General features: G+C 42.0%; 1 protein-coding gene and 1 long non-coding RNA gene across 2 annotated transcripts; one reads left to right on the forward strand and one right to left on the reverse strand.

Moving 5' to 3' along the window:
- Positions 1-476: 476 nt before the first annotated feature.
- Positions 477-13199, reverse strand: LOC124181568. Its single transcript, XM_046568244.1, has 7 exons — positions 13068-13199; positions 6616-6862; positions 6322-6521; positions 5994-6197; positions 5676-5903; positions 3971-4434; positions 477-3513 (listed from the first exon to the last, which is right to left on the reverse strand). The coding sequence occupies exons 1-7, from the start codon at positions 13123-13125 to the stop codon at positions 1729-1731; spliced, it is 3186 nt and encodes a 1061-aa protein (XP_046424200.1). The 5' UTR covers positions 13126-13199; the 3' UTR covers positions 477-1728.
- LOC124181572 lies at positions 8056-13851 on the forward strand. Its single transcript, XR_006870509.1, has 3 exons — positions 8056-8285; positions 11611-13456; positions 13781-13851. It is a non-coding gene; the product is annotated as an uncharacterized LOC124181572 (long non-coding RNA).
- Positions 13852-14375: the final 524 nt, after the last annotated feature.

Genomic DNA, 14375 nt, shown 5'->3' on the forward strand with positions numbered 1-14375 from the left:
AAGAAAAATATATATATAAATAAATATACATATATAAATATTTATTTTACGTAAAAGCAGACATAGATTATACAAAAAATGAGAAAAAGAGAAAATTGATTTTGGGCGGGAAAGGAGAGGGGGAGTTAAATTTATAATAATAACAAATCATTTCTTCTTCCATACACACCTGACTCTTGTCGTATTTAAACGTAACTTGATATTTCTTTGTATAGTGAAAAACTCGAAAACAATAAATAAAAATAAAATGCAAAGAAATAAAACATATGGACCTTATACTTCATTCTTCAGCGGATTGCGGTAATTTATAATACAGGTATATACAATATCCTACATCCATCGTCATTCACTACGTTAAAATAATATCTAATTGTAATTAAGTTATATTGTAATTCCGTAAGTTCCTTTAAGATGATTACGTACGTGGGGATTTCTTGATTTTTCATTAGGTTTTAAATTACTTGACAGCCTTTGTGTAGATCGAAGTATGTTTAATTCATATGTGTAGATAAATATATTAAATACACTAACGGCAACGTTTAACATGGCTCGCCCTTTAATAACAATTATGGTAATAATGATAGTGTATTAAATTATGTATGTGAATTATGCTATTATATAGGACATTAAATCAAAATTTAACGTAACGCGTTTTAGGAATATAATATATTGAATGATAAATATAAATAAACAAGCGAAAATAAAAATTACAACTCAAAAAATATTCATAATAATAACAGCAACAACAAAATTGATTTCGTAAACTTAAAGTGATGATTTTCCGTAAAACTATTATATAATATATACTATAAAGATTCATATATACATACAAAAATAAAAATAAGAGCTCTCGTAATTTTTACCTACAATTTTTTATAAGAGCCTTTCATACAGTAACTTTATTCCGCTATTTTCTACTGGCTGCTTATCACAGCCGAATTCTTCACGCGCACACACAGATATGTGTGTATATATATTTACATAAAACGTACTAACATTTGGAAAAAAGTAAGAAAATGCCGTGGTGATGAAATTTAACAATTAAAACGACTTGTAATGTAATGATAATCGATAACAAAAAAATGCAAGTTCGTAACGAGCGTTTCTACTGACTGCATAATCGCTATTGAACGTTTAATATGGATTGTCTACAAGACCCTTGAAAAAGCCAATTAGTGATTTTATGTATTTTGGACTGCCAAGTTTGTTCGTATACATTTTCTATGGAATATAATATATGTACACCTTCTAGAAACCAATTTATTCCTACCAAGGATCTAATAAAATCGCTTTACACATTACCATACCATAGGGATTGACCATATTGGAAAACGCAGTCTGGTGGCAGTAAACATACTGCCTGCATTATAAAATCGCAATATGCAATATAAAATTAAGAATATAAGTCAATTTTGCTTTATTCTTTACTCCGTAATCACTTATTGATCATGCACCGAAATGAAAGGTTTACTCGTGACATCTAATTTTCTTTAACGTATGATCGTCGAAAAATTCAACCAAAATGAACATTTGATTATATATTTATAACCAAATATACATATATACCTATAGCCTTAACTCCTGTAACGAAATCAAAACTTCAGAATAAGAGAACATAGACTTGGAATGACTTTGAATAATCTTTACTTATTAGCCTGGAAGCAGTGCAGGATGTCTGGAATTTTTCAACCAGTGTCCACAGACATCCTGATTATCAAGTGTTAAAAATTATCCGAGACCGGAAGGCCGCATATCTTCCTCAGGAAGAAGCGGTATGTACCTTGTCCTGGGATCATTTTTCCTCTCATAAATGTACGGAAATACTGTGTTTATAACAGACTTTGGTGTTGTCTTTCCCTCTTTGAGGTCGTTGCTCCTGCCGGGTATCTTCTGGATGTGTGACGAAGTTTGGGTCGTCGTAGAGTCGTTGACACGCTCGTCTTCCGCCGTTGAGTTCTTCGCAACGTCGCCGACGCTCTTTGATGTCGAGGAGACAAAGTACTCGTCAGGGTTAGCGAAGTCAATAAGAGGAATGAACTTCCGGTCGTCTTTACCGTCTATCACGGGCGGCGTCACGCCGACTGCTGGTTTCTCCAGCACTTCCTTGTCCGCTGGCACTATTGGTACCCAGTCGTCGATCTTCGTCTCTGGTCCAGCCCCGGCATCTTCCTTGGACCAGGCGGTACCATCTTCGGTCAGCCAACCGCCCCCCGTCTCTTGGCTACCAGACGTCGCGTTTTCCGGTCTATCCTCTGTGAGATTGGCTACGACTTTCAGGCTCTCAACACTTTGGTCCATTTCGGTCTTTGCGGGGCCCGAAGTCAACTCATCCGAGTAACTCTGACTGTCCCGGCTGCTACCGAAAACCACCTCCTCGGCTTCCAACGTCTTTCCAATCCTGGAATTGTCCACCCTTGATGAGTCTTCTTCTTCGTACGAGTCATTCTCAACCGACGTGGAATTCCGTTCGGAATTTACGATTTCCCTGGAGTTCGAGTCCTCTAAACGTTCGTTAACGATGTCACCCAACGGCGGGAAGTAAGTCGGCTGATTGTACCTCGGTCCACCTACAAAGCTGGGAGTGTACTGGGATATCAGAGGCAGCAGTGTCTGCCTTGCGTACCTCTCAGCGTGAGCCAAGATCCCCGCCAATCTTTCCGGGAGAAATTGAACCGTGAAACTTCTCGAAGCTGTGTCCTTGACCGGATCCGAGGGCAGCTTTCCCCTCCCGCTGCGCCGGATTCCGTTGCTTTTCTCGTTCTGTCTCGCCGGTCGCGGGCGCAGTATCGGTTCCGTTATTTCCGGCAGTTTCAACGACCTTCCGCTCTCCTTACCGAAGAGCTTCAGCACCGGTTCGCGTATTTCACTGTATAAATTCGTGGTCGGTTGCTCCAACGATCTCGGGCTGTTCGTGGCCGTCAAGGCGACTTGCAGAGACGTGCTCTCCGAGAAACCTCGACCGCTTTCCACCTCAACATTTTCTAGGGAATTCGAGTCCCCGTCAGCGAGGTCGGCCACAGTCCACGGGTTCGCCGTCTGAGATGCGCTCTCTGACGAAGCTATATCATTGCCGAAGACTTTCTTGGCGTTGCTGAAGATATCCTGACGCGTGAAGGCCTCCTTGTCGAAGGGCTTCGGGTTTTGATCCTTGGTGAAGGGACCCAGCCCCTTCTGCGGTCGGGTTTGCATCTCTTCGCTGATAACCTCGGCCAGAAATCCGTCTTTCTCAAAGTTTTGATCCTTCGTGAAGGGCCCGATCCCTCCCTTTTTCTCATGGGCAAACTGCTGATCTCCGTAAGGAGTCGTCTGCGGTATCGCCGTAGTTTCCGGCTCCGCCGGGATGTTGCATTCCCCTGGGTACAACGGCAAGTATACCGGATGGTTCGATTCTAATATCAAACCTCGCCTGCAGACCGAAAGACTGTTCCCGAAACTGTCGATTATCGACACCTTGTCTATGCTCCAGGAGACCAGACCGGAAGATATCCAACCACTGTACGCCGTGTATTTTACCTGGAGTTGATAAACGAGGAAAGAGAATTATTTTCATGTACAGAAACGTTCTACTCATTTCACGAGTTTCGCGTAATTTTTGCTAAATTAAACTCGAATTTGTTAGTAGAAATTGAAATGACGCGGTATGAAATTTATATAATCGACATTGTGGTTGTTAGAAAGTTTTGCGGTGTTTGTCAGGTGGTGTAATTCCGCGTGATAACTGCGCAGCGATAATAAAGGAACAATTTACTCTCACTGATTTTCAACTACCTCACAATTAGTCGTTACACGGTTAGTTGGCTTGCGAATGCCAACGCTTACATTACTACTAATGTAAGTGAAAAACGTTCAAGTGCTCCATTAAATCCAGCTTTAATACTCAATCACTTGTGAAAAATTCATGAAGATTTTTGCGAACTGTGTAACAGCAGTCGCGGAAGAACATGCAAGAAAAAAAAAACCATCGCCCTACCTCTATGGCTTCCAAATCGGAAACGGCTGGGTGAGGAACGACGATCTTCTGAAGAATTGCCCCGATCAGAAGCTCTTCATCGTCCTTACGAGTCATGGTGAACGTTTCGTTAAGGGCGCCCTGACCGATGAGAGAAATTTGAAGCTTTCCATAACTTCTCGCTGGTCTTTCCCCTCGGCTGTTGTACAGCTTGATCTGATACTGATGTGCGCAGAAGGGTTCCTCGTCTCTAGTGACCAAGTACAGCTGGCCACGGGCAGTCGACTCGTCGCTGTAATATCCCATGTCCCCGCACGGCTTTTCAGCGCCGTTTACTCCGCAAGGGAAGCAATCGCCGCGGATAAGACCGTCGTAGCCATGGTCGCAGGGAAATGCCGGAAACCGACATCGGGGGCTCACAGAGTCTGTGAAGAGCTTGTATGCTCGTCTGTGGTTGCACAACGATCTTCCCTCCACTGCGCTGGCTGTGTGTGGTTTGAAAGAAAATAAAGTCAGGATATAGAAATTGCTACTATCGCATACGATGAATGGCGACGAAGAGGCTGATTGCGCAGGCATGAATATTTATAACGCGCTGCTTTGTTGTTGCACACATAGGTACGATGTACTATACCTATGTATAGTTCGCCGCGGCTTCCTCAGAAACAATTATTACTCCATCATTATACATGCTGTCTTGAATGACACGCTCCACATAGACAATATCACGGTGTCTGGGTCTATTCGAGACGCCGCATTGTATGGGGTTTTGTTTACTATTTGAGGCCACTGCGCTAACTTTCATCAAAGATTGTGACCTCTCGTACCGTGAATATCGTCTGTTATTCATTGGTAGTAGTCAGTCATTGGGTTGTTCAAACTATTGCTTATAAGACGGACACAATGCTCGTATTATCATCTCGTTCTGATACACGTACAGTGTGCATACGTCTCATTGTCAGATTTCTCTATAAACTACATTAAATTTTCGCATAACAAAAGTAAAATAATTACACATGTAAAAGGTATGTCAGTTACCACGAACGGTGTAAATTTGACCGCGTTACAACACAATTGGTACATAGCATATACACTTATGCAGCACACGGTCTAATTTGGAAGATAATAAGAAGTGGATACATGTTTTGAACAGATGAGTAAAAAAAATCTGTTTGACTAATTTCGCAAAGTATACTTTGCGGCTCTGCAGTTTCTATTCGTGAATGTGTAAAGAAGCAGACACAGGTGTTGCTACACGCGACCGTGGCACAGTAATCTCAAACTCCTTGAGTTCCGCTACACGAAAAAGTACTCAAGTTACAATAATCGTTTCAAGTATAGGCGACAAAAAGGTAAATCGATTCTCTGAACGGCATCCCAATTTTTTTATTTTTTTTTTTTTTACATTTCGTTTCATGTCACCTGTCCTCATTATGGAGCAAGAAGTATAACGTACACTGCACATTATACATACATACCTATGTATATCCAGATATGATATTCGATTGGCCAATATACTGTTTGCACGCTGTGTGATTTGCAGGTATAAGAAACCGCATTGAGGATCGAAATTCTATATGATATATCCGAAAATTGTGTACAACATTCTGCGGAAAACATTATTATTTCTTGGGAAAATCTCCCGGCGTCTCGTTATTTCAAGAAGGCAAAATGTAGATGAAAACTGATGGTCAATGACGGCAAAAACGCAATGAGAATATCTTACACCAAATGATATCGGAAACGGCGCCCAGAAAGAGGTTAGAGCATCCTGTCTGCATCCGGCCGCCATTAGGGTAGAAGTCCACGTCACCCATCGGCTGCCATGATCCCAATCCACCGAGTATAAGTTGCTCACCGTTGCTGTGAATTACGTCTACGAAGCTGGCATCAGTGGCATCGAGTCTGGCCCTTGGATCCTGGGCCTCGAAGAGGGGCCCGGCCGGATCGAGGCCTGTGCGAAGACCGAAGTAACATTTGGTCGGTCAGGAACGCGAGACTTACGAAATCCTTGGCGTGAACGGCCTGGTACCATGAAACTTACCCGTGATCCGAGAAACATTGCCTAGTTCTGCTCCAGCGAAGCCGGCTACGTGAGCTCCCAGGCTGAAACCGATCAGGTGGACACGTTCCAATGGAACGTTGAGCTGGCGCACCAACTTCGCGAGCTGACGACCAACGAGCCGCGTGTTTGCGGCGGCTCTTACGTAGTTTGGCACAGCACTACCTGGACCCCAGTCTACACATACTGCAAGGGCAAAAAAAAAAAAAGAAAGAAACAACGTGAAGTTGAGTAAGCACGAAGTTTTTTAATGGTGAGCATCGCCGCTAATTACCCTTCTCTAATACTAATCATCCATCTTCTCTCTCACCTATGTTACATTCGTGAACGGACATGAGAGCAGACCTCATTTCGTATACCCATACGTGGTCACAGCTGGAGCCGAAACCATGGACAATGACTTTGGTTGGGAGTTCGGAGTCGATGGCCTGGAACGCCTTGTCGGCTATCTCTTCAGCGGGAACATCCATCGGGATGGATCTCGCCTTTCTGCTACCGTATACCAAAAATCTGTCGAAGAAAAATCCTTCATCGATATAACCATGCATGTTCTTATGGCGAATACACTGTGAGACTATATCGGTCTTATCGTTAGCGGGCGTACCTGGTTCCGACGTCCTTGGGAGGCGATGGCAACATTTCCAGATAACCGAATGGTCCTGTGTCTTCGAAGCAGCCCACATCCTCGTAGCAAACCCTGGAGACGTCCCGCTTCAATCGACGGTTGTGCTTCTTGTGTGCCTCCCATTCCCGCATCGATTGTACCACTGCCTGGAATATCTCGCGGTCGTTTCGTTCGTCGTATGCCTCTTCCAGGGCCGTGGGCCACTTCGCACGCGTCGCTAGATCTCCTAGACAGATGCAACATTTATTCATTTATACAAGTGGTCATGATGATTGGGAGGTCCTTGCAGAAGTCTAACAGGTAATTTTTAGTTGTTTATCCTCATCATGTGCAGGATTTTTGTTCATAATCTGTAAAAATTAATGCTCAATTCGCTATTATATAACTGAATAGACCTTCACTAGCCTTGCTGATGATTTGTTATCCACATTACGGTCGCAATCTGCATGATCGGTGAGGGGTTACTTGTTATTAAAAGAATGCGAATGGAATGCTGCAACTGGTCTGTTCTATATACCTTTAAATGAGCGATAAATGAGTAACGGTAAGCTGTTCGTTCATGATCTGGATAACGTCACATTGTTGTATACGGACTGTACTGTCTCTCTGTTGTGATTGTAGTCTTCAACGCTCATCTGCAGATCTGTGATTATTCAGAGCGGATTGAGTCATTCGCAGTACAGCTGGTTGTAAAATTTTCACATGCTATTTCTCACCCATTTCGTTTATCTCCGAAATTGTCAATTTGTTCGAAGGCACTTTACGCATACAATAAATTCGCAAGTACACCAACCTACACAGTACATATGGATACCAGTGTAAGTTATACCGATTTGAGGAGTTATGCTCGGTAAAACACCGCGTTCCGTCATAGCGTCGTAAGAAATATCTGAGTTTCAACCATTACTCAATAGGCAATACGTAAGTGCTGCCTGACCAGCTACACCAGTTTTAACGTCCTGCAAATAATCTGCAAAATATACCGTCGCGGCGTCGTCTTGTACAAGAATGTGTCATTGAAACGGCTGATTCCTGTATGCCTGAATTAAGCATAAAATTAAACTTTTAAAAATTATAAAAATGGTATAGTACTATAATTTTATGTCCTTCATAAACCACCTAATAGGTACAATTATGCGACAGTAAGTATCGTTGTAAAATCTTGACCTGAATAACGGACAAATATTTTGACGATCGATTGATTCGTTGAACTGTGATTTGATCGCGTTAATTTTTCTGCACGTTAAGCGACGAGGCGTGTATGAATATTTTCTGTAATCTGCGATAATGATGATGGGACGGAAGTATCGGATAAATAAATTGGAGGCATTGATATGGATTCGGGTTGACGGGGGACGAAAAGTAGGGGTAAACTAGGTGAGTTGATGACGATCGAAACGGATGAGAGTTGGGCAGGAGGTCAGGCCGCGGTTGGGCTCCAGAAACAACGGTACGAGACAATGTGCTTGCGCAAGTGAGTGACGCGGAACGCGGTAGGCAGTCGAGAATTGTGCGGGTTCTCGTCCCCGACAAATCCAACGGTACATCTCCGGTCAACTTGGACACCTGTCGCGCGAACCAATTACCTACTCTCTTACGAGAACAACGAGACAGAAGAACAACGAATCTCTAACAATAAGCAGCTATGCGTAACCCCGCCTCCCATTATACACCTCCTCGACAAACAAGCTTGACTCAGTTCATTAACTTGCATTGCATTGCGTTATTCAAAACAATCTAGGTATAACCATATTGTAGCTATATTTAGGATGCGTTCCGGTATTAGTTAGCTCCCAGTGTTGTCGACAATCCTTTATCTCTTTTGCGCCGCCGAGTTCGTGGGTAGCTCTGTCTCTGTCCTAGGGAATTTTTTAGCACTGTTAGCTAATTTCGGAACGCACCCTTTCTCGCATATGCAATGTGCAGGCTTTTTCGTTGAATTCAACCACCGTTTATATGCATACTACAGTATCGTGCGAAAATTGAGAATTCTGATTTGATGTTCAAATATCATACAGTTATTGCGTAGAAAGTGCATATACCGGATAATTTCCGTGATGCACCCTTAGGAGCCCCTAATTGTAGGCAAATCAAGGTACAAGTCCATCTGAGCAGCTCCGATGTTCTTTTATTTTGTTAGCACGCGACTGATGTTGCCCTGGTGAAACTCGAAGTCACGGAGCCCAGGTATAAGGAGAACGATCGTAATGTATAAGAAACGACCGAAAATCTGTAGTAAAATCTTTCTACACTAGAGTTGCTAGAGTTGCTTATGTCAGGTTTTTTAAATTTAAGAAGGGGAATACCGTGACCACGCGTTACAAACAATAACAAACGGACGCCATGAACCTGACATTAACGTCACCAGCGTTACCTTGGTAGACATTGCGAGAAAATGGTCTTGCTCGTTTTTTTCTGACCGTAAATAAAAGCCAAACGCCCACCATGATTGTTCTCTTTATATCTAGGCTCCGTGCTCGGAGCTGCTCAGAGCGGACTTGTACCCTGATTTGCTTATAATTAGGGGTTCCTGAATGGCGCATCACGAAAATAACCCGGTATATCTTGAATATTGCACAAGTCCAGTATCCTCGTAATGCATGTAGTGTGCAATTTCTTTTCTCAATTCGAGGACATGTCGTCATTAACAGACAATAACTGACGACCCCTTTTATCTTCCATATAAGTTATGTCACAGGAGAATGTATTAAGCTAACGGGGAGACGGTTACTAGAGGCATGATTAGTTCTAAAAATGTCTGTGCGATGACTACTGACACAGTTTTCGTTGTCCAGGGTCAATGAACTTCGTTAGTCTGAGGCTTAGACTACAGGTATGAGAATACAATGAGAAGTGCTTCTCCTGAGGTTAATGTTATTTTAATACAGGCACAAGCAGCCGCGCACGTGGTCAGAGTAACCCGTATATCCAATAAACTCATTGCGGTACGCGATGAGCGGAGTCTTTTGATGTTATCCTCAACAGTCTACATCGCCATTTTCTTTGGCTTTTCATCCTAATCTTGTTCTCATATTCGACCCGTGAGAAATAGGTCGTCACTTGCTGCGTATCAAATTGTCTCTATTTCTACGCTTCCTATTCTTCGTGAATCGATGTTCCGCATTGAATGCAGTGAACTATACACTCTCAAAAATTCCATAGCTACTGTTCTTTCAAACCTCATCATACCTATACTGTTCCTAATTTTAAATTCAAATTCAACATCTCAATATCCCTTCCCGTCAATCTTCGAGAATGTTCTGCAGCTATTTGCTTGTGATTGGTGACGTCGCGATTACAGCACAGTCGTGATTGTCATCTACCGATTACTGGATGTTCTGGGTCATTTCAAGCCATTCCCAATGAGGTTCAAGTGCTCGTAAGTGAATTGGACAGCATCTGATGTTCGAAAGATTGGAAAAATCATGCAAATCAGTGTCGCATTTTAGTTGGTGAGAGTCATTTGATCACCATGCAATTCCAGTAGTTGGTTACTGCAAGGTATGAGCATCACTGTCACACTTTCTGATTGGTTTAACGTCCGCCACGTATGTACATGAGGTCATTCGATAGTTTGAAAACTGTATAACTTTTGTTGATTTAATCTAAAAATTTGAAAGCTTCAACGTTTTCTCGTCGCAGTTAAGGCTCTATGTTGGTCACAGAGACACTTCACCTGTAATCTTATTCGAAGTGTTCGATGTGCCTAAAAGTGGATACATTCGTACCATAAGAGAAACGGCTCGTAACTCTTCAAAATTTATTTATTCGCTAAGTAAAGTAATGAATGCATTCAACACTTGCAGCTGGTTTCTATTCAAAGTATCCAATAATATTCTCGTCTGCGGTATGTGGATTTGAAAGTTGCAATATATATATATATATATATATATGTCCTTATAATTATTCAAAACACGCTATCGCAGCTAACTGCATTAAACCGACAGTTTTGAATAATTATAAGGGCAATATGACGACTATAAATAAATCATTCCGCTAATCAATCATCGGTGAAGAAATTCCGCTGATTATACAAATGCTCAACGGTTTCTACAGCGAGAGATTGCGATTTGACAGTCAGCGTCACTCGCAACTGCAGAATTGCATCGAGGATTACAAAAATTTCGACACACTGATGGAGTCATTATCCCGTGTATAATAAACTTATAACGAAGAATCGTCAATGGGTGATTTCGGTAGTAAGAGTCAGTGCTTTAGCAGCGCGATTCCGAGTATTTGGAAATCGGGACCGGTTTCTGCACGCAAGATTCGCGATCCGTTGATCACGTACTGGGTGGCCAGGTATACTGTACATAAAACCCGCGAAGCATAAATTCACGATGAACTTACCTACCGTCGCGAATTGAGTCGGTACGACTCAGTGATTATTAACTGTACTCGTAACGGCTGCAATCGTAAGACCTAGTGACCTTTGAGAGAAGTTGAATTTATGCTTCCTGGATTTTAAAGGCTCACGATCACGCGTTACCTTCGTGTATTTGACGAAAATAGGGAGTTTCACGAACGTCAAATTGTTCAATTTTCACATAGTTCCCTCCACAGTCGTCAAAGCATGAACCGAGAATGGTTCGTCCGCAGGCGTTCGCCTCTCACTGATTGCGTTGCCCGCCCACACACCCACCCCAGTAGGTAGGTGTAGGTACATGAATTGTATTTACGCAGAGTACTGTCACATCCTTTGTCCTTGAGATAAAAAGGAAACGTAGTTAACGAGTACGCACCGAGGGACAATAAAATTGGCAAATTAAAGTAAATCTACTCGGGACAATGCGGAGCTGACGAACTACTGTACGGCACGTCACGCCTTGACTGGGTAGCTTTAGTTAAAGTTATCCTTACGTAAGTTACAGAGACAGTCCGAATTCCCATGGCGTGAAGGATTACTACAACCGTAAAGATTTCGGTCCCGATAGTCTGAAAATGCAGTAATTAAATTTCTCTGCTTTTTTACAGGTTGACAATGAGCGATGGACGAGTATTGGAAGTATACAAGTTTCAGCGAGAAAAACGTACTCCGATTCTCGCTTCACCGTTCTTTTCAACGTTTTTCAACTCCAGAAGTTGACCTGGTTCCAGCTGCATAAGAGACCGGGTTTTTTTTTGACCTGGGAAATTCTTTCAACCCTGGAAATTCCATTGCAGTGAACTCGCCGCATCGTGGAAGTATAGTACAGATGTATAATGAACTGTGTACATGAACGTTGAGTGGTCTTCCCCTCCAGCTAGACACTGGACAGTGAAAGCGACGGACATTTATCGGAACGCTGCATTACGTACATAGGTATATGTATGTGGATGGTACATACACTTTTATACAGGATGTTTCACTTGCAATGTGAAGGGCGCGGCTCGACTCTTGTAGACAGATCTTACAGGTATCCTGGAGCGAATGAAATTCACCCACAACGCATTTTATTTCATGGGTCATTACGCAGCGATTCTTACGTAACTGCATCAATATGTTTTTTACATCCGTCTCTCGTATCGGAGAGTTAAAGTAAGTAAAATGTATATTGTAATAATTGGCAATAAGAGAAAAACAATTTTCATGTACTCCTACACACGTTACTATAGGATAAAGTCTAACAAACTTGAGTGATGTGATCTTTAACGGCTCGACCGATACCGGTTTTCTCTCTGCAGGGTCAAAATCCAGATTAGAACGAGTTATATACGTATACACCTACATACAGCTGGGGATAACCTAGATCCTTTTAATTCAGTTAAGCCGGTTCGCTGGCGCGTGTTCGAGCGAGTTAGTTACCTTGGTTCATTTGTGGTCCAGTCTTTGCCTTTCTAAAGAAATAATTTCACCAGATCTAGGAGGCGTGGATGACGATTAAGTTTTCTTATACAAATACACACGGAGGCGCGTACATACGCCTATATATAAAAAAAATATATATATATATACATGTTCAAGTGTCCGAAATTTTTACGATATTTTATAAATCACACTGAAACGATGCCTTGAGTCAACGGGGTCAAGCACTTGCGGCAGTAAATTTCTAAGTAGATAATTGACCGTAATTTAAGAATATTTTAACATCTAGAGGTGAACAAAACATGGAAAAAACATTATAGGTATATTATGAAATATTTATTAAGTTCATGCACACGTTGGCTCGTTCATATGCGTCAGTTGCGTTATAAAATCAAGTGATTGCATCTAACCTGACGTGAGAATTGAAATTCTGTGAGAACCGGAAGAGCGCACAATTTGTTAATTACAATCAATGGCCTGGATGCAAGTACGTGTTGCAATATGAATCCTGCTTGTTTTAAACGTTGAAATATTCAATCGTTTGATTTATTTTAATCACGATGATTGACTACTGATCAGAGGAAACAAATATTCATAAATGATAACACACAAATGTACATATATCATATATTGCTGTAATACGCACCGTGAAGACCTCGAAGACATTGAAGTATCCAACCGGCCAATAATAGTTTGCCGATCATCGCAGGTATTTGCACTCGTGAAAAAGTGATTATTATATCGAAGTAGTTAAACTTCCATATCTTATGCAGGAGGTGTATTCTCGGTGATCGATTCGATAGCTCGGTTAATAAATATTGTTAACAAATAGATATACCATCTACTCATGCGGTTATCGCCGCTCGAGACTTTTGGAGTTTTGAACCGGCTATCAGTATTCTATCGGCGTCCCCGATCGCACGATCTTATAACATTTGAAATTGATCTGACAATTATCACGGGTGGCGCAGACAAGTGTGAACAAACCTCGTGTACGGTGGCATTAATCAACACCATGTAGGCTTCTATCGGAAGGTAAACACAGAAGCTAATTTAGGAACTTTATAATTATCGCACCATGCGGCCACACTCGAGATTCGAAATTATTGTCACAGCCATATAAACATGTAATGTTTTTTTTTTTTTTTTGCGTTATTTGAATTATTAAATTAATTTCATTTATTCGGTAAAATTATCGCATTTCGACGAATCATTATTAATTATTTTTAAGCATAATTCACAATGTTAAAATACCGGTGCAGCGACTAGTTCCGATCACGTTGATATTTGTTATTATCGTACGCTTTGGGTTTTAAAGTAAATTGTTTACACTCAGTTTATATTATTTAATCTCTTCAGTATTCCGGTTCACTTGCAACAGTCGGAACGCGGCATTAGTGATCGAAGTCAGCTGTCGAAGAGAGCACGAGTAAAACATTTATGCACAAACTCCGCTGCTGCAATGTCTTCGGACCGCGGAACTAACGCACTGCAGGTTCTTCCGCATCGCCCCCTAACAAGAAGGGCCTTATCAAACGTACCGGAGAACGGATCAACGGCCATATAACGCGGGTTTTTTCACCTATCTTATTCTCTGGCCACGATCCGGTCGAACTAAACTCGCCACACAGAGCGCTGCACTTATGCCTCCTTATCCGGCAAAGAGAGAGTTGCTGGAGTCGAACGTTGCCGCGGGAGCTCACGAGGCCCGAGCCTGGTGGCCTACTATAACTGAACTGACTCCCACCTTGACGAGGCAAACTCTTTTGCTCAGGGCTCACAAGCCGAGTACGCCACCGTCCCGGGGTAGAGATTCCAGGCGCTCCCTTAACAATCAACCGTGTCCAGTTTGCCGAAAATACAATCATACATATGCATGGAGCTGGATACTGTACGATCTCGTTCTCGGTAATGAAAAGATATTTATGGAATGTGAAGTCTAGTAATTATTTTC

Source organism: Neodiprion fabricii, chromosome 4 (assembly GCF_021155785.1).
Source record: "Neodiprion fabricii isolate iyNeoFabr1 chromosome 4, iyNeoFabr1.1, whole genome shotgun sequence".
In the NCBI taxonomy this organism is placed as follows: domain Eukaryota; kingdom Metazoa; phylum Arthropoda; class Insecta; order Hymenoptera; family Diprionidae; genus Neodiprion; species Neodiprion fabricii.